Source organism: Lates calcarifer, linkage group LG16_LG22, assembly GCF_001640805.2.
Source record: "Lates calcarifer isolate ASB-BC8 linkage group LG16_LG22, TLL_Latcal_v3, whole genome shotgun sequence".
In the NCBI taxonomy this organism is placed as follows: Eukaryota; Metazoa; Chordata; class Actinopteri; family Centropomidae; genus Lates; species Lates calcarifer.
The window spans coordinates 13,625,691-13,650,848 of NC_066848.1; the positions used below are offsets into that span (position 1 = coordinate 13,625,691).

The 25,158-nt window shown below is 39.5% G+C and overlaps 2 protein-coding genes across 2 annotated transcripts; both read right to left on the minus strand.

Moving 5' to 3' along the window:
* Positions 1–1,351: 1,351 nt before the first annotated feature.
* On the minus strand, positions 1,352–11,878 carry perp (p53 apoptosis effector related to pmp22). The gene is made up of 3 exons (XM_018697032.2): positions 11,498–11,878; positions 5,110–5,250; positions 1,352–3,158 (listed from the first exon to the last, which is right to left on the minus strand). The coding sequence occupies exons 1-3, from the start codon at positions 11,700–11,702 to the stop codon at positions 2,947–2,949; spliced, it is 558 nt and encodes a 185-aa protein (XP_018552548.1). The 5' UTR covers positions 11,703–11,878; the 3' UTR covers positions 1,352–2,946.
* Positions 11,879–14,282: 2,404 nt separating this feature from the next.
* LOC108897426 (transmembrane protein 26) lies at positions 14,283–23,766 on the minus strand. The gene is made up of 6 exons (XM_018697037.2): positions 23,253–23,766; positions 22,247–22,343; positions 21,949–22,041; positions 19,410–19,618; positions 19,047–19,126; positions 14,283–16,239 (listed from the first exon to the last, which is right to left on the minus strand). The coding sequence occupies exons 1-6, from the start codon at positions 23,441–23,443 to the stop codon at positions 15,959–15,961; spliced, it is 951 nt and encodes a 316-aa protein (XP_018552553.1). The 5' UTR covers positions 23,444–23,766; the 3' UTR covers positions 14,283–15,958.
* Positions 23,767–25,158: the final 1,392 nt, after the last annotated feature.

The following is a 25,158-nucleotide window of genomic DNA, read 5'->3' on the forward strand; positions in this document are numbered from 1 at the left end:
TGTCGAGACATGCTGAGCAAAGTCTAACACTCTGTCCCAGGGTGTGGCTTTCTGGGTGTGTGCAAGTCATAATTCATGACTCACTTCTATGGATCTCTGTGTTGTTTACCAACTATGTTCCTCCTCTATGTGAGGCTGATGACAATCCTTGCAAGCATGAGTAAGAACTCTGAGAAATGAACACAATCTGCCCTAATGTAAAAGATAATTGTCCTGTAGAATGATGAAATGTCTTTGAATGAGTTCTGATGCGTTTGCCTGAATCCCCTGGATTTATCCTGTTGCTTCCGTCAGCAGTGAAATCATCAATAAATGCGAGTGTTCAGGTTCCACTGGTAGCCATCCGTGCCCAACCCATAATAGAGCCACTACCATGTTTGACAGATGAGGTGGCAGCTTTGGGCCATGAGCGGTTCCTTTGTTTCACCTCACTTTCCCATCTCTGCAATGTTGATAGAGGTTGATTTAGTTTCACCAGTCCATAGAACTTTGTCCCAGAACAAACTCTATCTTATCTGTTTTTGCATATTGTGCTCATGAAGTCTTCTCTTGATTGTTGATCGCTGACATGGAAACATGCACGCCTACATCCTGGACAGTATTTTTTACTTGCTCTGCAGTCACTAGGGGTTTTCCACAGGATCTGCTGTTTGCCATTTTTTTGTTTCCCTCTGTGCACCTGCTTTTTCTTTTTTTTTCTTTTTAGCCTCATTATTATCTTCTTCACTTGCATGGTCACTTCTTTATTCCTCATGATGACAGTGAACTCCACCTCAATCTTGAAGGCAACGGTCAACCCTCAGTCACCTCTGAGCTCGTTTGTGCACAAACTAATGCTGAAATGACAAACAGCTGCATCTACTAGCGGTGTCCAATTGCTTTTGAACCCTTGTATTTTGGACACAACAGTGCTTGTTAAAAGGGTTATACCTATACTAACATAAATGTACTTAAATTAAAGCTGAGACTTGGAATTTTAATGCAGCATCCAGTATTTTATTTCATATTTAATGTACTGAATCCCAGAACAAAAATATGTGTGACTGGTCTGGACTGTGCATGCAGGCTTCACCTGCATCTTTTGGGTGTTTATATATTTATTTTGATGTTCATCTGCAGTGGCCCTTAAGAAACTTTATCATCTTTATTCCTTAATGCAAAGTGGAAACAGGATCAACAGGATGAACATTTGACAAATTATTCAGTATATGCACACAAACCACGACCTTTTTTCATGTTCTCCTTTTTAATCGGTCTTTCCCCCAGCTTTCTGTTCCTCTATCTACCCTCTTTATCCCTCCAAACAGAAACATCACTGCATTATTTAAAAAAAAATAGCCAGAAAACGGAACCTCATCAAAAAAGAAACTTTTTATTGAATAAAAATTCACAGACTACCAAAAATAATCAATTCATACTACAGCAGAAAAATAGCTGGGTGATTTCCAGAAGTGGACAAAAGTAAATAAGACATTATCTCTATAGAACAGTATATACCCACACAGTGACTAATAGTGATTTAAAAAATGCTGGCGATGCAAACAGATTCATGCCTGTAGATAAAGGTTTATCACCTCACCTCTGGGACATACAGGCAGAGTTTCTTCAAGTGCAAACCTGCCTCAAACTGTCTTTATTCTTATAAAATAAAATTTAAATTATAGCAGTTTATGAAGCAATTTGCTGCATAAACAACTTGAAAGCATAATTTGAGTTGTGGACCTCTCTCTCTCATGTAATACAACAAAATGATTTGTTTGGGCATGAACTTGGTCTAAACAGAAATGTGACTGTTGAACGTGTCATTAAGTCAGTAAAACCAGACTGACCTGTTTGATAAAATATTCAGGGATTCAACGACAGAAAACTGAAGAAAGTAAGGCACAAGTTTTACACACAGTATGTCAAGGGATTTTATACCCTGGTCTCTCTTGAAGGAAATATATATATATATATATATATATATATATACATATATATATATATATATTTTTTTTTTAATAAATCTAGAGAGCTCGGTGGAAATTTATCTAAATCAGACAATTCAAACACCTCCTCTTCCTTGGTATCATATCATAACCATCAAACCTCTGTGACTACTCACAAAGTGTATTATTAGCAGTGTAGTGTTCAAAACAGATGCAAAGACAGCACAGCAAACTCCCACAGTTATACCCATTTGGTAATAAGAATGGTCAATAAGAATACAAAATTCTGGAGACAGCAGATGAAAATGATCAAAACATGCATATGAGGGGTGCAAAAACAACTGTTAAACTACATATACATTTCCATATGTATAGATTACATTCAGCTTCTGGGTCCAAGCCTTTGCTTCCTTCTTACCTTCTGCACAGCAACACAGACTGAGAGACACATATTGGAAAATTGAGAAAAGTCATTTTAACACACAGGACAAACCCAAATGAGGATTAATGATTCCTTTTGCATCCTGTGCAGTTTTTTTTAGTTTGGATTGCTCTTTTAAGAGATCTGAGATAAAGCAGGCTAAAGCTATGCTTTACACTTAATGACATCTCTTAGGTTAAGTGCACTTAGGTGACTTTGCATTGAGAATTACAGGTTAAAACGTTAAAATGAGCAATATGCTTTGCTCAAATGCAGAATGTGAAAAAAATATATTGTAATGACCATTTATGTTGCTGACTTAATCTAAAATTGAGGTCTGTACATTAAAGCAGATGTAACATCCAATCACAGTCCATTTCCTGTATGAATCACCCCTCGCTTCTAGCTTCGCTCTCGGATGGTGGAGGAGCGTTTTTTTTCTCCCGCTGCTGAACCAAATTTAACTGAACCAGAGCTGTCGTGGAATCTTTGGTGAAATGGTACAGTGTAAAAATGTTTCATGGCCAGCACAGATCCAGCTCAGGGCGAAAAACTGGAAAATGGCTGCAAATGGGTGGGTTGCACAGGGCTTTGTCTTTAAGCTGAGGAATAGATGTATTTGGTCTTGGCCAGGCCAGTCAGCTCATCCTCGTAGCGTGGCAGGCAGCAGAAGAGGATGGCACAGCCGATGCAGAGGATGGTGGCGCCCCAGCCGAAGCCGTAGGCCCAGGTGTAGTAATAGTGACCCTCAAAGATCAGCTCGTTGAACTTGACAGGGTAGATGATGAGGGCGATGACCTGAAGAATCACTGCAGGGAGAGAGAGATAAAATTGGGTTAGGAACAAAATTCTTTGCACAGCTCAGTGAGCTAGGGAAATGGGATGCTGAAAAACATTAGTCAGTCATGCAGCTAGCTGGAAAAACAGACTACACTGATGCTAACAGCAGGGTGTGGAAATACCTTCACACAAGTGTGTAAGAGTTACATCAACATATCAACATCTTGGTGCGGTGAGTCGACACCAGATATGCCACTGAAACACAGCGTTGGCACTGATGGCTGCCCATCAGATCTTCCAGACAGTTTTTCTCCAGAAAAGTGTGACACTGATTTGTCCTACGATGCAGTTTTTCTGTCACAGTCATACTGTTTTTGCTCGACCCTTTATGCCCTCTAGCAAAAGCAAGGTGTGATGCTTCACAGAGGGCAGGTTCAGACTTCGTCAGAAACAAGCTGACAATTAGTGGCTCTTTCTCAAACAACTTTATCTGCTTGTTTCGGCCTCTGAAGGCTGCAACGATTATTTTCATTATCGATTCAGCAATCAATTTTGATCGTTCCATTAATCATTTCGTCTACAAAATGGCACCACCGACCAAGGCGACATCTTCAAACGTCTTTTTTTGTCCGACCAAAAGTCCAAACTCAAAAGATATTCAGTTTACTATCATGAGTGGCGAATGAAAGAATCCAATCCAATCCAACATTTCACAGATACCTTTATATATGGGTAAAGTTTGGAATAGTGTATAAAATAATGGGCAAAATATCTCAAATATTCAATTAAATAAACACCATATAACTGAGATACAATGATCTCAGTTAGATTTGTGTGATCCACAGATCAAATACATTTGAACAAGTGTGGCACTGATGAGTTTAAAGCACTACAGGTGGATACTGTAAGTTCAGAAGTCATCTGATTATTCTTGTCTAATTTTCTCCTTTCAAAATTCTGTCTGACACATGAATCACTTCACCCAAGTGCCAAATTTCTCACTAGCTATAGACGTGCAAGGCAAGTGCAAACTAAACAAAACTCCCTCGGGCACATCTAAAACAGACATCGCAGTACCTGTGAATTATGACTGGCTGTTTTACCTGTCAGTATGGTCATTAAAGCCAGTGTTTTTTTTTTTCTTTCTTTTTTTTTTTTTTGGTTTCTGCGTCTGGCTCTAACTTGTGTTCTCAGACTCTCCGCATGGGGTGAGTGACTCAGTAAACAGACTAAGCAAGCCGTTCCCACAGTAACATCACACCCTTCCCTACTAAATGTCCGACTCCCATTCTGTTTTCTCCACTTCCCCTCTCTCTTACGCATTCTTCTTTTTATGACGTGCACACTTCAGCACTACATTTTCTAGCCTCGACTTTCACCCCTCTCCTCTTACAGAGAGACTCTACTGTTACCTTTGTCTCTCTGCCTGACCTAAATGACTCTCACAGTCTGCTGAAACCTCACACGCACATTCCCAAAACACAAACAGTAAAACCTAATGTACTTTACAGTTAATTTTAAAGTCTTTTCTCAAATTGAATGAAGACCAGCATCTTTTCCAGATTTGACTGACACAAAACTATCTTCACATGGTTTTTAGAAGTCAAAAAACATACAGGTTTGGTTCACCAAATCACAAATTAACATATTAATACTTTCTTGATGCCTACTGCAGTATGTCTGTATCTGATTTATGTCATTAATGACAACTTTTCGTACAGCTCAGCAATGTTTGGCTTAGGTAATTTGTATGTATTATACCCAGCCCTGGTTACCACAAGTGGTATCATGCAGAGTTTCAGTCTTGTGTGCCAAGATTGTGAGATATCAGCCTCTTAGATTTTAGTGTGTGGCTCAACAGACAATAAAAACTAAATCTGTATGATTCAGTAACAACTTCTGTCAATAAACAATGTCCCAATCACTCACAGCTGTGAAAGCACTATTTCTTCAGTAAAGAGTAGAGTGTGTATATCTTACCAACAACAATCAGCAGCACTCCTATGAAGGGCAGAAGAGTGATGTTGAGCGTGCAGCACAGAGCCACGCAGGAGATGATGAAAGCGACGATGAGGATGAGGAGGCCGATGATCATCAGAGCAGCCACTGCCTGGGCCCAAGCTGGAGTCCAACACACACAAACAAACACATTACTTACACGCTAGCAAACATAAATAATATTAAACACTTACTATGCTTGCTTTTAGGAATTAAAAGGTTCTCATGATGATATTTAGGCCTCTTCATGTTTCAAACGCAGTGGATAAACCCAATACCTAGTGGTCAATCTTAAAGTCATATCTGTTCTGAAACATTAGTGGCACACATTATACGATTTTACACAATGGTGACACTGCTCTTATGAAAGAATAGTGATTCTCCTGAGTAGAAGGAAGGAAGAAAGAACATAATTTCCACTGGAGCTGGGGGGAACATGCCACGCTCACTTTTCAAAATCCTATTTTTGTCCCCTTCACTTTTATTGTTTCAGGTTGATTTTCTTATTAAAGTTCTTCTGAACACCTGCCACACCTTCTCTGGGCAGAAAACCTAACTTTACATTTTGTTCAACACTTACAGTTGATTCTCTCTTTAAATCATGCTAGAAATTAATAGAATGGAAGTTTCAGTTATCTATAAAGGAAACTAAAGATGATTTTAAAGTCAGTGCATTACTAATACAGGCATGTCTTTCCTTTCTTCTTGTTATACTACCATTTCCACTTCTTGTTAAATTATATTTTATGTATGATTTAATAATAACGTAAGAATTTCTGTCTGATACATTTGTAGGTTGCTCTCAGATTTAGGAATTTTTTTAGCTTTTTGTCTGGGACTAAAATTTGTCATCTATTGTGTAACGTGTCTACATGGTCTTTAGTCATTGTTGCAGCCCTAATGACCTTTCTTTCACTCACTCACTCTCTCAGCACTTACAGCACAGACACATGACAGCACATTCCACCAGTGCACTGTGGTTCAAGTTGATAAGGAGCGAGTCAGAGAAGAGCTGTCTATTTGCTCCATCCGCCTGCCACACCCTTGCTTTCTTTGTCACTCTTTGGTATTCTGCAGACATGGCGTCTATAATTATAAAAGACCTTCAAGCATCGATACAGCTTAAAAAAAGCAACTTGTAGATCTTTGGGTTGAAATGTTTGGCAGATTTGAAACCGTTGCTTTACATAGAGAAGCTTTTACAATGTATAGAAATCTTTGCTAGGAAACATCTCATGCCTCTAAAACAAAAACAACAACTTATCAAACATGCACTTATGTAGACAGAACATTTTTATAAATGGAATAACTACAGCCAAGCCCACTGTGAATTTCAGCACGCTGTTACACCCAATTCACCGTAACTGAAACAGCCAACACCCTAAATTATTAACACCTGTGTGTGTGTGTGTGTGTGTGTGTGTGCGTATGTGTATGTGTATGTGTTCAAGTAATGCCCTACCTAGCTATGCCTGAGGCATTTCTCTCATTATGCAAATACAGATACATATCAGACTAGTTTGACTGGTTAAATCTTCTAGCAACACACCGTTCCTTTTCAGTCCATTCTTGTCAGGATCAGTTTAATAAATTCAGACTTATCCTGAGCTTCAACGCGATAAAACTAGCTTATTTTTAGGTTTTAAAGCAACAGCTCGTAAAATGCAGACATGAGATACAAATGCGATTTGTATGACGTGCTGCTGTTTTAAAAGTTTAATATGCATACTGATGAAGACACGATCGTGATAGAACACTGTTGTTACTCTATGATTCTATAAAATCAAATTACATGAACGCAAATACAAATGACTGTAATATCATCGCTCTATACTCCAGAGCAATGACATTACACCTCACACACACACACACACACACACACACACACAAAAACACCCTATTTAATTTGACAAACTCCAGCCACCATCAGTTTGTTTAATTATCCCTCTTCCAGATTAGATTGTCCAGTTCAGCTGTCCTGGAAGATTCAGACTTTCCCACAAAGCAGGACTGCTACATAACACTTACAGCTAAAACCAATCATGTCATGGCATGATATCATAAATACCGTACTGAAGACTCAGTCAGATTATTTCTGTTTAAAGCAAAAGGTTGTTGTTCTCCTAAAAGGAATGTGAAAATAACAAACAAATTAAATGCTGAATATAATCATCGTAGCATTCCAACTGTGGCTTTGTGAGACAGTTATAATTCATCCTATGCACTGTGGTGAATTTAAAAACATTTTAATTTAATACAGATGTGTCTTCACCTCACTTTTGAGGTCATAAACTAGAGACTAGAAGCAAACTAGGAGGTGGACATGCAAGAGTTTGGATTTCAAATTTAAATGTGCATTTCCATGTGCAAAACAAAGGACGGAAAGGGCTCCACTTCTGCATTGTGTCCTCATGCTGGTATGTTTGTTTTTTATTTTAAGCTTAGGAATGTTATTACTGTTACTTAATACAGGCTACACTGTGCAAAGATCTGGGTGTGTGCCTGAGTGTCATGGGTGAACGCTAGAGCTGCCTGTCCCATTCACTCTTACTTGAAGTCGTCCAGCTGTTTGACATCTGTTTTCCTCTTCTGATGAAAACTACAGAGATTAGGCTGCACTCCTACACTTTTACACAGTCACTACATACTCAGGAACATGTTCCCAACCAACACACACCGACTCCCTCACATGAATTGTATGAAACCTTGGCCCTAACAAGTGTGTTTGTTCAACAACAGGGGAGATTTTTAAAAACCTCCACCCTGGGTCTTACAGTCAAGGATAATATTCATCAAATCTCTTAGAAAAAGGCTTTCATGTAGACAACAAGAATCGACTTGACACCCTGCGCTTTGCTTGAAAAGATTTTAATTGGACACCTGCCCAGCCAGCAGCTCTTGAGAGCTGGAAACACAGTGCCAGTGTTTTAATTCATACTTGAAAATGTGCTGTTTCTCTGTTATCTATGTGCTTGCGTTCACAGTTTCAATTCAGCTGACTGGAATTCAGCGACAGAGGTGGTAGTGAGTGAGTAATGACTTTATTCATCCATGTAGGAGTGGGTGATGTGGTTATCATCTCCTGTAATTGTATATTTTTCTGAACGGAAATAATTACACGATTAGGCAATGGACAGAAAATTAAGTATTTTAAGAACTGACTAATTGTTTCAGTCACTTTTCAAGCAAAATGCCAAGAATTCTCTGGTTGAAGTCTGTAAAATGTGGGGATTTTCTTTGTCATGTTCATCAAAATGCATATTTTTGGATTTTGGACTGGTAAAATAAGGAATCTGAACACACCACTTTGAGCTCTGGGAAATTAAAATGGGTATTTTTTATTACTCTGACATATTCTGGACAAAAGGACAGACTGAGAAAATGGTTGGCAGATTAACCAGGCAAAAAAAAAAAAAAAAAAAAAAACAATGGCTCACTGCCACCTGGGTAATTTCATGTTGCAATATTGATATGAGACAAAGTACATTTTCAGGAAACTCAATTGAAAAACAGTTTATGGATAAAATACACAAACTGGAGTGCCTGTATTTGCTAATCCATTTGATTAAATCAAGGTGCTTATTTTGGCACATTTAACATTTTACGTATCCCGCACATATATACATTAAGGAGATAGCTACCTTACTACAACTGATATGGCAAAGTTTGTTGTTTTGTTGCATGTAGTGTCATATCACCCTGCACTTGTTCACTGATTGATATTAACTCCATAATTATCTACTTTCCACATGTTTTCTTAATGACGCATTTATTCCAAAACATCTACATGTTTATTCCTGTCACAGGAAAGCTGCAGTTCCTTGGAACACAACCTTCTCATCTATACAGGGAGTGGTCAAAAACGCCATGACAGGGAGTCTGTTTGGTCCAAAGCCAGTATTCACCATGTCCTACATCCGCACACATCAGATGTGCCGGTCACGTTCGATCCCTCAGTTTTTAGTTCACCGACAGACCAGCACAAGTTTCTAGGCCAGAGCCATGATACAAGAATGCTCAGAGGAACCTTAAGGCAAAAATGTATCAAACATCCAGCCAGTAGTCTTCTGGCAGCTGTGGGTGTCTTTTGTTCAACTATTTCAGTCCTGCTGAGACCAAAGAAGACATGGCTAAAACAGCAGCACAAAGCTCGGACAAAGAACAAAACTTCTTGATCTAAAACTTCAAATGAGACCAGAAAATGCCTGAAATACCTTAAAAACGCAACGCAGACTGGACCTGTGGCACTGCCTCCATGACACTTTAGATTATGAGAACTTAAGAGGGACATTTAGTACGTACGTACTTTTAGTACGTTTTGTGATGTATTCACATGTCCGACCAGCGATATAAAACCCAAAGATACTCAACTTACAGTGATATGAAAAGGGAGCAGAAAACTGAAACTGAACTGGAGAAGCTGGTACATACAGACACATAGGGAACATTGCACTGAGGCACTTGATATGACATTTTTTTCTTGATTACTCCCATCACAATGTTTTAGAGCCCAAGTTGATGTCATTGGATGTCTCAAACAGCATTGTGGCCGAGATTCAAGGCTATCACTCGGGTTATGTAGTAACAACTTAAAACAGTGCAGAGTTTTAGCAGCCATAGATAGCAATCCTAAAACCTTAACTGCTATCAAGAATACTGGGTCATTAGAGTTCTGATCACCAGAAGCTTTAATGAGATTACCATTGTATGTTTTGTGCAGAGAAAGACAAAATGCTGTCAACAATAGGAGTGTGTAAACTGGTCAAAGTCATCTCTGCAGATCAGAGTATTATGGAGCTACGTGCCATCTGCTACACAACTAGCATAGAGTCTGATAAGGGCAACAGTACTGTCATTGTTTGTGACTTTGGGTGTGGACCAACACAAATACAACCTGAGAAGGAGAGAGAGTGAGAACAGAAGTCTGTTCTGTTCACAGTTTTTATTTAACATATCTCAGTTTGTTGTTGGTTGGACGTCCTCACTGAAAGAGAAACACATTAACAGTTTGTCTGTAAATAACCTTATCTGTGTTACCAAGCCTGACAAATATTCAGTTATCTTAAAATCTACCACCCTTCCTCTTATTGAGTTGTGTCGGTCACAAAATATTCAAAATATTTAAAATCTGCCTGAGGTGTTGTAGTTGTGAATTTGTAGTTTTAGCGCTCCTCAGTATTTGCCCCCAACAAATGAATACAGACTAAATTCTGTGAGTTTTACGAGTGCTGCGTGATTTTAAAGCTCCACCAAACACCACTTTCGTTTTTTTTAAACCCAATGAGAATCCACACATCTGGATGTTTTGTTTTGTCGTGGTTTTTTTTTTTGTTGTTTGTTTGTTTGATTGTTTGTTTTGTTAAAAAAATTAATCTTCTGCCTGTTGACAAAAAAGTTTTAAAAGAAAGAACAAATACAGCAACAGGATGACTTTAAGTATATGAATAAAGCTTTAACAGCTGGGAACTGCACTGCCACTGTCTGTTTCATAAGATTTTATCCAGTGTATTACTGAATCAGTCTGATAGGATGCTGGCCTGAAGCTCACTCTGAATTACAGTGTATATTAAAATCAGATAAAGAGAGAGAGAGAGAGTGTGGCATATTTTGTGAGAGTCGTGGCTTTAAGAAGAGGTACTTTCAGAGTAAAGACTTTTTAACTGGGTCGATTTCTCTTTGATCGTACAAATCTGAGGTAGGTATAAAAAGAATGACTCCATCTTCTTCTGTTTTGAGGTTTTCTAACAATTGTCACAAATTTCTTTAGCTGTCATTTTCTACCTCTAGCTCCTACTGCACAGTGGCTCATATAAGGAGGGGGTACATCTATTTGAATTCTTGGAGGGTTTCTTCCTGTTCTTTGTTTTTCCTTGTAGGAGTCACTGCTGTTGTAGGTAAGCCCCCTGAAACACTTAGTACTGTCTGTGTCACTGGGCAACACAAACAATATAAACTTGTCTTAAAGAGGCAGAACTTTCAATAAATATTTCTCCTGGCACTGAAAACTCACAGGAGTCTTTTTCTATTCCACCTACAAGAAACCTCCCTAATGTCTACTGTGTGTATCCCGGCTGGAGATGATAAAAAAAGCAGTTAATTATAGTGAAGACCAAAGTTCAGTCTGCCTGACTGACTGATAGTACACAGTGGGCCTTCCTCCCCTCCTCAGTCTGGAGTTTTTTGTTGTTAACAGAGGTCGAGTCCTTCGAATATGTGTGTTGAATTTTACATCTCATCAAGTCATGCACACTGAGTCAGTGTGTGCTGTTTGCGCAATTAAATCATCTATTTTCTCTGTTTTCATGCCATTCGCTCAGGTGTTTGTTTTGACCTATTGCGCTTAACGTGTAGTCGTAAAACCGACACTTACAGAACTCCATGAGCGACTTGCATTCCCAGTGTTCGTTCCTCCCTCGGCACTGGCTCCACATACTGGCGTAGTGAGACTTGGCGTCCTCGTCCTCGACCCATCCAGACGTGGCGGCAATGGCGATTATGTCAAAAATAATGGCGAAGAGCAGCAGCAGGGGCACGATCCACCTGCATCGGGGGTAGGCGATTCCACAGCGAAACATGACCGACGATCGGAGTGTAACGAAGCAGGGTGGAGGAGAAGGATAGACGGGCTGGCAACGGCGGTGTGTAGTCCGTCCGAGTATTTAAGAACCTTGTGCGTCTTTGCGCAAAGAGCCAGAGGGTGTAGTGTGGATACGAAGTAGAAGCCCCACCCGAGTGTGTAATGCAACCTGTTTCGGGACCTGAAGGGCTGGGCTTGTCTGTAAAAGCTGAGTCAGGTCAAGCCCAGCCCCATTCAACTGTGTCATATTACACCAAGAAAGAAACACACTGTAACTGTTGAAGCGACTGTTTAATCTATGGCTTAATTCACATATAATGTTTTGATGATAAACTTTAAGTCCGGGCTTACAACAGGTAGCCACGCACTGTCATGGGAGTGGGAAGGGTGTGAGAGAAAAGGTGTGGAAGGCAGAGAAAATGGAGACCGTGAGGTGATGCAGTACATAAAGTGGCCACAGGACGACACCCATCCCACCTCGACCTGTAGTTCCTGAGAAAAAAAAAAATCTAATTCACAAAATCATAGCAGGCTATTTCTTCAGTATTGTTCATTGTTCCTTCTCTTTACAGTAAATGCCAATTTCAGTCAGAGACACCGACTTGTGCCTGCGAAGGTTCAGGACCAACATCAGGTCGGAATTTGTTCCTTTAGACTATGGTGCAAATGATGGAATAAGATACCATTGCATTTTTTTTTAATGTAAGTAACCTTCACAGTTTTGGACAGAAAGTTAAATTGTGGCTTGTCAAGTCAGTTTTTATTTATTTAGGGCCAAATCACATCAGAAGTTATATTCAATCATTTTTCAAGTAAAATGCCAAGAATTCTCTGGTTGAAGTCTGTAAAATGTGGGGATTTTTTTGTCATGTTCATTAAAATAAATATTTTTGGATTTTGGACTGGTAAAATAAGGAATCTGAACACACCACTTTGAGCTCTGGGAAATTAAGATGGGTATTTTTCATTACTCTGACATATTCTGGACAAAAGGACAGATTGAGAAAATGGTTGGCAGATTATCCAGTAATAAAAACAATGGCTCACTTCCACCTGTTGCAATATTGGTACGAGGCAAAGTACATTTTCGGGAAACTAAGTTGAAAAACAGTTTATGGATAAAATAAACAAACTGGAGTGCCTGTATTTGGCTAATCCATTTGATTAAATTAAAGGGTTTATTTAGTACATAGTTAGTATACACACACATATACATATACATATATATATATATATACACACACACACACACACATTAAAGCAATAGCTACCTTACTACAACTGATATGGCAAAGTTTGTTGTTTTGTTGCATGTAGTGTCATATCACCCTGCGCTTGTTCACTGATTGATATTAACTCTGTAATTTTCTACCTTCCACGTTTTCTTAATGATGCATTTACGCCAAAACATCTAAATGTTTATTGCTGTTGTTCACAGTAAAGCTGCACTTCTTTGGAACACAATCTTCTCATCTGTACAGGGAGTGGTCAAAAACGCTATGACAGGGATTCTCATTATTTAAGAACAATCACTGGGTGATATGAGTAAGCACTAGGTGACAGTGGCAAGGAAAAACATACTTTTAAGAGGCAGAAACCTTGAGCAGAACCAGGTTCAGGGTGGACAGCCATCTGTCTCAACTGGTTGGGTTAAGAAAGAATGGTGGGAAATTAATCCTTGACCTTATTGTTGATGAGACATACTGCATTTGTTGTGTGGATTTGATGGTAGTATGATGTCGCATAAGCACTGAGACTACTGCACCAATTATGCCTTTACATAGAGGACCACAATGGCAATAACTCTTTGACCTAATTGTCATATCCTTGACATTCTGCTTTAACAATCACTATTTCAGCCCCTTTTGTGTTGATTTCCCTTTTTGAGACTACTCTTTATTGTTAGTATTTGTATTGGTGCACTTGTATTTCATGCCTTTTATTTCATTTGTAATTAGCAGATGTTCAGAATGTGCATAGCCCTGGAGTTTTTATGTGCACTTCTGCTGTGACGCTTAAATATTCACATGCACGATTAAACAGTTTGAGTTGCAGTATAGGTGAGAAACTAGCACTGCTTTACTCCTGTGTTAATAAATCTCTGCATGTAAACAGATCGAAAGACAGTAATGACATAAATGCCGTCTAGTGTTTGTGTTTGTATCAGTAAGCCTGTCAGAGTCTGTGGTCATGATGTAGTTTTCAATTTCTCCATTTTAAATTTGAGGTTGTGTCAAAGAGACAAGACCATATTGGCAATGACACTGAGATACAATCTGTGGCTGCTAAAGCCGTGAGCCTGTCTGCATTCAAATAAAACCGACTCTGATGCAATATCTCAAATAAAAATTGCATGAGCCAACAGAGTCTGTCACTGATTCACTGTCAAAAGCTGCCAATAGATGACAGTAGCAATTCAACTGCTAGTACTCTGATGTCCACAGGGGGGAGACAGTGGGACGTGTTTGTGGATACTTCATTTGCTGCACAACAGGGTTCAAATAGCACAATGAAAATTGACTTTAAAGATGAATTTTATCAGAAACACTGAGAGCATCTGGTGCTGGGAGGCGAGCAGTTCAACTTCACATGATTTATTCTTAGAATCAGAAATAAAAGAACAAGATTAGATTAAAACAAATACACTCAGAGGGCAAGTACACATTTACATTAATGCACATTAGCAACAATAAAGATCAAATTTTTTTTAGATGCTAATATAAAATATGACAAGATATACTACAGAACACATAAACATAAAGTAATGATGTCCATCTTGATGTTATTGTGTGTGTAAAGATTATATTAGAATGACATACTTTTAAGTAATGAGAAAAAACACAATGGTATGGATCATTATATGATATGGTAAAAATAAGACTTTGGCTGCCTTGGATATGATGTTACTTTAGGGATATTTGGGATTTTAAAAAAGAGTAAAAAGATAACAAAGATAACATGACAAAAACAATAAGCAAGTTACAATGCACCGTTTGTGCTGAGGTTGGCTTCTAAATGCTTTCACATAAACCAGGGAGTCATAATACTGATTCTTTGGCATTATAAAGCCCACAATAATTCATGGTTTTAAAGGGTATGTCACACACAAACTCAAACTGGGCTGTTTACCTGAGTGCAGTTTTATGCATCTACAGTCTCTTTATTTTTAAAGATATTGCACAAATGCAAATTACTCTCTAACATCTCATTAAGTTACAACTGTCAGTCAGCATTAGCCAAGACTAACAGTGAGGATTGAATCACTTCGAGATAACAAATACAATGACTTTTTTTGACCTGTGAATACAGTGTTTCATATTTTTTTGAAGGGCGATTATACAAGAGGTACAAAATAATATCAGCCAGAGTTTGGAAAGATAATATTTTCCCTCTTGTCTTGATTTCTTGCCCATTTAAATATAAAAGATAAAAAGAATTCATGGTCCCCTTCACCGAAACTAAATCCTTGTCCAGTGTTGATATGGTGGTTTTGTCGAACAGCCAGTAAGATAGGATATTTTCACAGTCACAGTTCTAGATTCCTGCCTCAATGAAGACCAGGGAAATGGTTTTCAGCCTCAACACTGAAAAGCCTAATCAGTCATCTTGTATCTCTCTGTCTTCCTTCCTGCCCTCACTTCTGCTCAATAAAAAATGCCAAGCATCACACCGTCCAGTCCTTATCTAGGGAGCAGCCAGGCTTCAGTTACTGTAGGAGCTGCGTTGATCAGAAGATTGTTGTGCTTTAGGACTACTTTCATACACTGTATTTTGCTTACAGGCTTACTAATGTGAATTATCTGATTATGTGATCATATCTGTGTCCCCTGCCTGCTCTCTCAGCAAGGCCTTGTCATATATCACTCAAACCAGGTTTTAGCCCAGTGTGTTCATGTGCTTTCACATTTAAGTGTGTGTGTGTGTAGTGGCCTGAGGTTCAGAGGGGCTGAAATGTAAATGAGGTGAAGTACAAGCTTCGAAATCATGCTAGGCAGTCAAGTGTGGAATGTGAATTTGACAACTTCATCGCCTTGCAAGTGAAAGACAATGGTAGCTCACAGTTTTCTGCTCTCTACAGCATTTATTATTCTGAACTAATTGATTCCTCAGAGTCAAGTACGTTGTAAGAAGAAAACAGAGAGCAGGCATTTCCTTCTTCTCCTGGTCCAGTTGCAGTTTTTGCCTGTCCACTATAACTGTAAAATGTTGGGTGTTTATCTCCTGTCTCCCCCACCCAGAGCTGGTTCGTCCAACTCATGGGACGGCGCTGCCTGTGGAAGGTTTGACGTCCTGGCAAATGACAGCGAACCTGTACAAGTTCAGTATGACCACCAGGAAGTTCTTAATGGCGAAGAAAACCAGCATCTGGTGTAAGACGCCGAAGTAGGTCATGACGGTGAGCCTGACCACCAGAAAAGGCCCGTCCTGGATGAACAGGGCCTCCACGATGTTCCACATGTCCGTGCTGTGTCTGGCCAAGAGGGAAGGCTCCTGGACGCCGTCCTCACCCTCACCACTTGGTGTGGAGTTCACCACTTTTAAAAAAGACAGCCGAAAACACAAGAATTTGATGGCAGAAATCAACTGGGGGAAACGTTGGGGAAGTCGTAAATATGGCCACTGAGAGCAGGGGTTATCTGGTATTTTATACCAGTACTTCCTGCTATTTTTGGCTGGACTGGTCTACATTTTTCAACAAATGAATTCTGTTGTAGCCCCAAACATGTCAACCGAGACAAATGAACTTTATTTTGTATCCATAAGTTGTTTTAACCTGACTTTAAAAGCCTAACCAGGAACAAATTTGCTTCAGCTAGATGCATCATTCAGCAATGCATCATTACATCTGATGCATTGCTTCTGTCACAATCTGCCTCCTCCCCTGTGTCCAGCCCTTCTCGTTTCTCCCAGGCCATGTGCTCTCCCCCTCAGACTTGCCATTATTCATCCACCCACCAGATGTCCTCGGAGTTTCCTCCCTGTTCCCATTCACCTGATGGCCCCGCCCATCCACACACCTGCACCCTCCAAACCTGAACCTCATTCACTAATTATCGTAGCACTACATATGCCAGTTTTCTTACTCTGTTCCCTGCTGGAACCTTATGCTTGCTGCTGTGTGCTGTATTTCTTGGTTATTCCTGCCTTCCCTTGTGTTTTTCTTGGCATGTTATTCAGGCTTTGGATTCCTGCCTTTGCTGTATTTAAATTTTTTGGAACCCTCCATGACTCAACCCTTCTTAAAAGTCTTTTGTTTTCTTTGTATAATAAATCACTGACCCCCTTAGGCTTACCTCTGGTGTCTGCATTTAGGACCAAGTTCCTGTAACCCTGCTAGCACCAGTTGTGAAAGATTTTTCCAGTGTGTCAATCTGTATTATATGTCACTGTAAAATACGCTAAGAAATAAGTAATAATAATAATTTTTACATTGTAGCAAGGCTTTATGCAAGGAGTCCTTGTAATTCCTGTTTGAGTGGTTTTCGTTTTGTCTAATTCAAAATATAAGCCTTTCCTACCAGACAATTAGATTTGAAATATTGGATAAATCCAAAACCCAGCTGCATGGCTTGTTACCAGCAGGGGTAAGGGGAAAAATATTTTTTGTGATTTGGGTAAACTAACCCTTTAAACCCGTTTGAAAAACTTTCATAAATTGAATAACTGGTCACCATCTTTCTTATATTTAAATCCTAAAAGATCAGTTTTTGTTCCATTCATCCATTATCTATACTGCTTATCCGTTAAGGGTCGTGAGTTGGCTGGAGCTGAGAGATGGGCTATACCCTGTACGGATCGCCAGTCCATCGCAGGGCCAACACATATAGACAAACAACCATTCACACTTACATTCACACGACAATCAATTTAGAGTCACCAGTTAACCTAACATGCATGTCTTTGGACTGGGGGAGGAAGCCGGAGCATCTGGAGAGAACCCACACAGGTAGAACGTGCAAATTCCACAAAGAAAAGCCCCAGGTTGAACCCAGAACCTTCTTGCTGTGAGGCAACAGTGCTACCCAGTTTTTGTTCCACACGTAGAATACGAATGAACATTCAACAACACAACCTCAATGCAAGAAAGAAAAGTTAGGTCCATTTAGCAGCTGCTCAGGTGCTTTTGGTCATATGACATGGTCTTTATTAGTTGATGGAGTTTGCCAAGTTGAAGTTGTGAAGTTGAAGCAGAGGTTACACAGTTCAGAAACAGCAGCTAAGAAAAAAAACACACTAAACCTACTGATGAAGATCATGTGACATGAGTGAAAGCTCCAGAGCAGCTACTAAATCTGCTGTTTCCAAAGTCAAGAATGAACTTTGAAACTCAGATATGTGAACATGCTGCACCTATATGTCAACACTTTTCTGTGTTTACTCAGTATTAAAACACACTGGACGAGACTGCAAGCTCACACTGACAAAAGGATACACCCACATGAGTAGACACAAACATAAACACACACTGTACACACTGAAGGAAAAGCAGCTTCACAAATGAGCATCATGCTTTCAAGCACTAAGTGCTCTAAATGCATTATGACCGTAAGGACGCACATACCATAATAATTAAGAATCTCAACTTCCATTTGTAAATTATTAAGGGCCTTAAAGATTTATGAATAATTCAGATTGTTAGTGGGGGGTTGTCTTTTCTAAGAACAAAGTTTGCTGTTTCTAATCATATCATAATGTTCTATCTTTCATGAAACCTGATCCTTTGTTCCCTTAGACGTGTGCAGGCAGATTTACATTCTTTTCTGTGTAGTAAGTTTAAGAAAGACATCTGACATTTGGGCCTCGCCTGATAATGGTTTCCCCTTATCAGCCACAATCAGAAGTGGAGACTTAGTCTGTCTGAATCTATTTATATAATGAACATGCGAGACCGGATTTTCCTTCTAAAACCTTTCAGCATTTATACAAACTCCTTAAATATACTTTTCCTGTTAGTGATTTCTTTTTGTGCAAAGTCTGTTTTTAGAATTAAGGGCCTGAAAGCCAGGACCTTCCCATGTCTCTGATAACGCACTTGTGGTATATTTCCAGGCTCGGGAAGTAAAAAAAGCTTTTCGGGTTAATAATTTGACATAGCTGGAGATAGAAGAACGAGTGATTTCAGCTAAACTAACGTTCACTGTTTACTCGCAGCTCTGCTGTGGATGCCGTTGACTTTAGTGATGTTTTGCCAATTTCTAAACACGATGTTTATATTGTCCCACACTGGGAGGAGGTTATGTGCAACAACACACAGCTGTAAGTGCTTAATGCGCACCAAAGTTATTGGTTTAACACAAAAACACACACACACACATACACACACAAACACACACACACTGACCGGCCAGATGTAGGGGGAACTGCAACATGCTCCAAGTCCATACAGCTAAGATGATGTAGACCAGCTCTGGACTGTTCTCTCTGCAAAAGGCAAATGGGAAATATAGTTAAAGAAAGTTCCATGAGCTTCAATAAATGTCAGTCTGATTCTGCTTTTTTCAGTTATGCATTAATACAATGTCAACATTTTAGGGATAGGATATGTTGACACAGATTGGGTAACTTCACCTTAAAAGTGCTGGAGTCTGTTGTTTATACGTAAGTGTGAACATATGCACATGCATGCACAGGGCCAGTGTAGACATACATGCAACTATGAAGCATAATTCATGAAAAAAAAAAAGTGACGTGATCAGCCACCTACTTGACATCTGACAGCGTCTCACTAGTGAATTCGAGGATGTCTGCCGCCGTGCCCACGAAAATTAGGAGAAGCTGCGAGAGCTCGTCACGGGTGACTCCGCCTCCCAGGGGGAGCAGCCACTTCCCCACAATGAGGAGGATAAGCAGGACCTGATGTAGAGCCAGGATCCAGTTGTTGGGACAGACAGCTGAAAACAACACCTCAATGTTCTGGAAAAGGGAGAAAGATTCGTTAGTTATTTATTTGTTGACAAAGTAAGAGGTTTACTCAATTTATGTAACCTGTAAGATTTTGTCTTAGTCCTTATCTAATGAGTCATTATATAAACTTTATATAATTTATATTATAAAGGATAAAGCTGGTGATGTTTTATTTATTCCTTAATGTCAAAAAACCCTGAACCAACAATCTGTCTCTCAATACTTTCCAGCTTCCCTACACTGTTGGTGGCTCCTAACCCCAAGCCCACTGGTTCCTACTGAAGATGTAAATCTTTAAAAACAGTTAAATATATATACATATACTTTCAAAACAATTTTTTCGCATTACTGAAACGGGAGCCAGTGAGTATCTATGACAAAGAGAAATAAGCTTTATCAGGCTTTGACAATGCAGACAATTCTTCTTACTGGGATGAATTCATTTTTTGTGGTATTGTTTTTGATGGGATTTGTTGACAATAAGAACAACTTATAATATCATCAGCCCTATCCTCTAATGATTCATTATATTGCACAACTTGGTTTTGTTACGTTGTTCCAACCAAAACACAGTAAAATACTAGTGCATGCAGCCACTTCTTCTGACCCTTCTAATTCTCCTAGGCTAAATGGGTGTGGTGGTGGCCTGTTTTCTTATATAACAGCATATTAAATGCTTTCCTCTTGATGTTAATGACCGTGCCAATTTTCAGGCAGTAATGTTTGTTATCAATGGCAGAAATTATGCCTGTTATACTGTGATATACTGCTCCACTCTCCTGTACCTTGTTTCTACTAGCTGGTCTAAGAATATGGGCTGGGATATATGGTACAGTAAATGGTTTTGTTCTTACTTATAAAAATGCAGATTCTTTGTGTGTGTTACTGACAGCTTGCTTCACTGGGCTTCTCTGACCCGTGGAGTTCCTCAGGGGTCAACTCTTGGACCTCTTTTATTCTCTCTACATGCAGATTTTAGAGCACTAAGTCCAGACAATGTATGCCCCCTTTTAGTTCTGGTGACCTTATATGACCAAAATCTCCAGCAGAGATGAGGAAGAGAGGAGGACCTTCCCAGAATCAAGGCCTGTATTCATCCTTTATCTTTCCCATTGACGAGTCCTTACTGAATGCCTCAGGCCCTGATGCCGCATCCAGCTTTTGAATCCCTTGATGTTCATGTTTGTCTCCTCTCCACTCATTTTAAACTGGCAATTATCTGTATGAAACTCAGCTGCTCAGCTACCAAGTAAGTCTCCCTAGGGATCCCATATCACCCCGACGTTGACCTCTAATCAGGTTTATGACTTAGATAACTCTTGTCACTGAAGCAGGCCCTGAGTTCACATCTGGCTTTAAAAAAAAAAGAGAAATATTGCTGCAGCTATTTCACCATACAACTGAGAGGAGTACTACAATCATTAGTCAAGTGATTAGCTCACTGGTTTTCTGACTGTCCTGTAACTAGCTGCAATTTCCTGTTTTCTGTCAACACAGTGCATCAGCAAAATATATTATTATTGTTTCTAAAGTATAATTTGAATGAAGGTATATAGGCTATGTATCTATATATTTGTGTCTATGTGAGGTATCTTTATTGTTTATGATTCTGTAATTGAAATAATTCGATTACAAACCCTCTCTATCATGTTCTGATGAAGTTGGAAACAGCAATGCTGCATATGCAAAAACAAAGCGTCACAAAAAATGAGAGGCAGCAAAGCAGAAAATCAATGAGGGATGTTTTAGCTCTGTACCAGCTGACTAGATTAGTCATGACAGGAACACTGAACCACAATTTTAAAGAAGACTGGAAAGACTTCACGTATACCACTCTCACATCCATGTCCATCCAGTATGAAGCTGCTGTCAGCAGGAAGTTAGCTTGGCTGGACTGGAAGCAGGGGAAACAGCTAGCCTGCCTCTGTTCACTGATTTTTAAAGAATCCACATATCAGCACCTGTGAAGCTAATTTCGTTTGTTTAAGCCTTGGAAAAACGGAGGGTAAAAACGCTGAGCTGTGGGAGGTTACGCGCATGCATATGTGATGACAAGACAGAGCTGTGACTTGACTGTGAATCACAGTAAAAGAGAACAACATGTAATGACAAAAAAGAAATAACAATGCGCATGAGGAGACATGAGTAAACCTCTTGAGAAATCTACATCACTCTGCTGCTGTATTTTGGGGCTCATGGTTACCTTCACTGCCCTACACATAAAAACTGGATCATTTTTCTTCCTCGTTTCTGTTCTTTGCAGACGTATCATAAAAGAGAATATATAATATCTAAGAGGCAAGTGAAGAGAAATACATTGTTCAGTCTGTCAGTCCTACCTTCAGGTAGTCCTGGTACGAAGTGGAGTTTCCCATGGTCTTGTTCAGAGTGATCTCGTCACGCAAATTATCCCAAGAGCTGAGATTTCTGCACTGAAAAAAGATACAGGCTTTTCACAGACTGAATTTCACAAACTACTTGGACTATTCATTGTATCTAAAACTTGAATAACATTCAAAACGCAGAACTGCAGAGTTGGAGTTTTGCAGCCCTCCCACCGACCAACATCTGCCATTAGATGACATGTTTTGGAAAGTTGCGCACTGACTAAGACTTTGTGTTCCTGGCATTGAATACCTGAGGGTCGCTGGTCTTGTTCTGCTGGTGGTGGAGCTCCAGGAGCCAGATGGAAGGAATGATACTGACGAGAAACAGAAAGATAGGGGGAGAAAACCTGGAAGACAATCAAATCAAAACAACTTCATGAAGACCCCTGGAATTCATTATCCATTTAGCACTGCTTAGTGGTTATAACGGCTGCGTAGAGCTGAATGACTACTTCGTGAGTCAAACAGTCAATCGAGTGAAATTGAGCGAAAATAAATGGGAAGATTTCCCCATTTATTTTGTCTTATGTTACAGTAACACGTACAGTATGCGTTTTGAGTTGTTAATCTGGCAAAATATCCCAAATTCAAAATGCCACCTTGGACTCTAGGAAGTTGTGATGGGCTTTTTTGGACTTATCTTAAAGACTGAACAATTAATTGAGAAAATAATAGGCAGATTAATCAATAACAAAAATACAGCTGGGTGTTTCATTGTCACCTTGGAATATCTCAGGATACTCCCATGCAAACATCTGTTTTTTGTAAAGCAAATAGTTCTCTGTGTAACAAATGTAGAGTCTAACATACTGTATTGCACAGGTTTCTGGAATCTGTTATTTTAAGAAACAACAACTAACTGTACATGTCAAGAAAGTGAAATAGAGACTATTGTTTAAAGATTAAGTTGATCCATGGAGGGAGATTGTTGAAAAGTTATGGGGTACCACCCCATCCTCACTGTCCCAGGAGTGGTTAAACAATAGCAGCAGTGGGACAAGCAGGATGTGTGGTACCAAGGGAGGTGGGGGGAAGGGATGAAAGTAGGGGAGAGATGACAAATGCTTAATGCATTTATGCATTACACTGTAAAGCTATCTATTAAACTTTGTGGTGGGATTAGCTGTAGGCCAAAATACAAAGGTTACCTTCAAGGCGTTAATTTCCCTAATGCATCCTTTATATTATTAATTATATTATTAATTACAGTATTACAACATATTTACAAAGACTTATTTTCATGCACCTCATCTTACCATTTGTAATCTTGTCCCTTTCGACTCTTCAGAGTTACTATCATCTCAACGACAAGAGGCAGAAATAGGAAAGTCAGGAACCAGTACGTGGTATCGTTCTTCACCCATGTCACCCTCAAGACCCCGACCAGGGCGACGAGGATAAATAACGCTCTAGTAACGATCGCACATGTAAACGTGATCAGACCCATCACAGCGGCTGGTTGCAGATCAGTACCGTGCACTGCAGCGGTATTCCTCCAAAAGATCAGATCTAAAACAACCGGCGACTGCTTCTCCCCCAGTGAGAAAAAAACCCACTGTTGGATGTAGTTTTTCGAACTAAGTTCCTAAAGTTTAAGTCCCGCCTACAGAGAGAGTCACATCCAGTTTTTTTTTTTTTCCTGACAGGGAATCCAAAAAGTAAAGAGTCATGGCGCTGCGGGGTGAATCAGGGTTCCATAAACCACAGACTGCTGTTCTGTAATATGACATAGCGAGCTGGCCCGTGGTGCTCATCCATGTTTGTTCAGTGGTTTATAGATAACGTCAGGAGTCCATCACAAACTCTTTAGCGTGTTTTGAGTGTACAGGAGAGGGCACTATCAAGTCATCAGTCCATTTACCGGGAATAATAACACGACCCACACTTCCGCAGTTTTAATTCCCAGGAAACTATAATGGAAGACCTTGAAGTGAAGCAGCAGGACTGATAGGCTTCACTGTTACACTCCTGATAATGAGCTGCAGCTGTCTACACATATATAGTTAAATATATATAGATATATAGATATGGCAACCCTTACATAGTTTCTTGTGGGTGATTCAACCCATATGTAATCCATATGGGTTTTAAACCTTTAATCTGAAAAGTACCTAGTAACTTTATCTGTCTGCCAATGTAGAGTAAAACGTACACATTTCATTATGAAATGTAGTATAGATAGAAAGTATAGCTAAAAAGGGGACTACAAGTACCTCAAATCTGTATTTAAGTGCAGTACTTGAGTAAATGTAGTCTAATCTAATTGTATTCCACCACAACAAGGAGCAAAGGATTGTATAGTGGGAATTACACATGAGAATATTTGTCATTAGAAAATCACAGCTCGTAACATACACATACATGAATACAAAAACAGAAGCAGTTATATAAAACAGACATGATATCATTTTAATCAGTGTATTAATCAGTTCTTTCATGCATTTTTCATCAGTTGTTAGGATTTGTCCGACACAAAACCATGATCATGTAGTCTAATCACATATCTTATTATCTCCCCATGCAGGAAAGCAAGGAAGTTCACCCTGGCTTTCTAAGTCTAAAACACACACACACACACACACACACATACACACACACACACACACACACACATACACAAGTCATTTTTGCCCTACTTGGCTGCATGCTGGGCTGATTTCTATTCAAATCAATCTGGTCAGGCCAGTGCAGGAGCAAGGAAACGGTAGAAAGGCCCGTGACCTTGGAAATGAGACAAACTTTTCCTGTCTTTGTTCCAAATTGTCTATCATCATTCCTCAGCTTGCAACACGTGAAATGACAATGAGAGTGTCAGACAGTGAGTAAAAGCAGGGTTGAGAGTGCCAAGATGCATGAAGGAAAAGAGATCTGTTACATCCTGCGTCAAAAAAAAGACATTTTTTTTTAAAGAAACTGCTGGTGTGTTTTTGTGAAACATGTCCCTGGTGTTTGTCCAGTTTCCTGGTTTCCAAGCTATTGAAGTCTAGAATATTTTTTAAAAGTAGCTCTGAAACAAAAATCAAGCTAATTGTAGTAGAGAGTGCTCCCTCTTGACAAAACACCAGCTTACTCTGTCAGAGAGTGAGAGGCGGTTAGTAAGTCAGTCATAAAGAGAAACAAACACTGCTCTGTTGACTGAGACAGAAAGGCCATCCCACATCA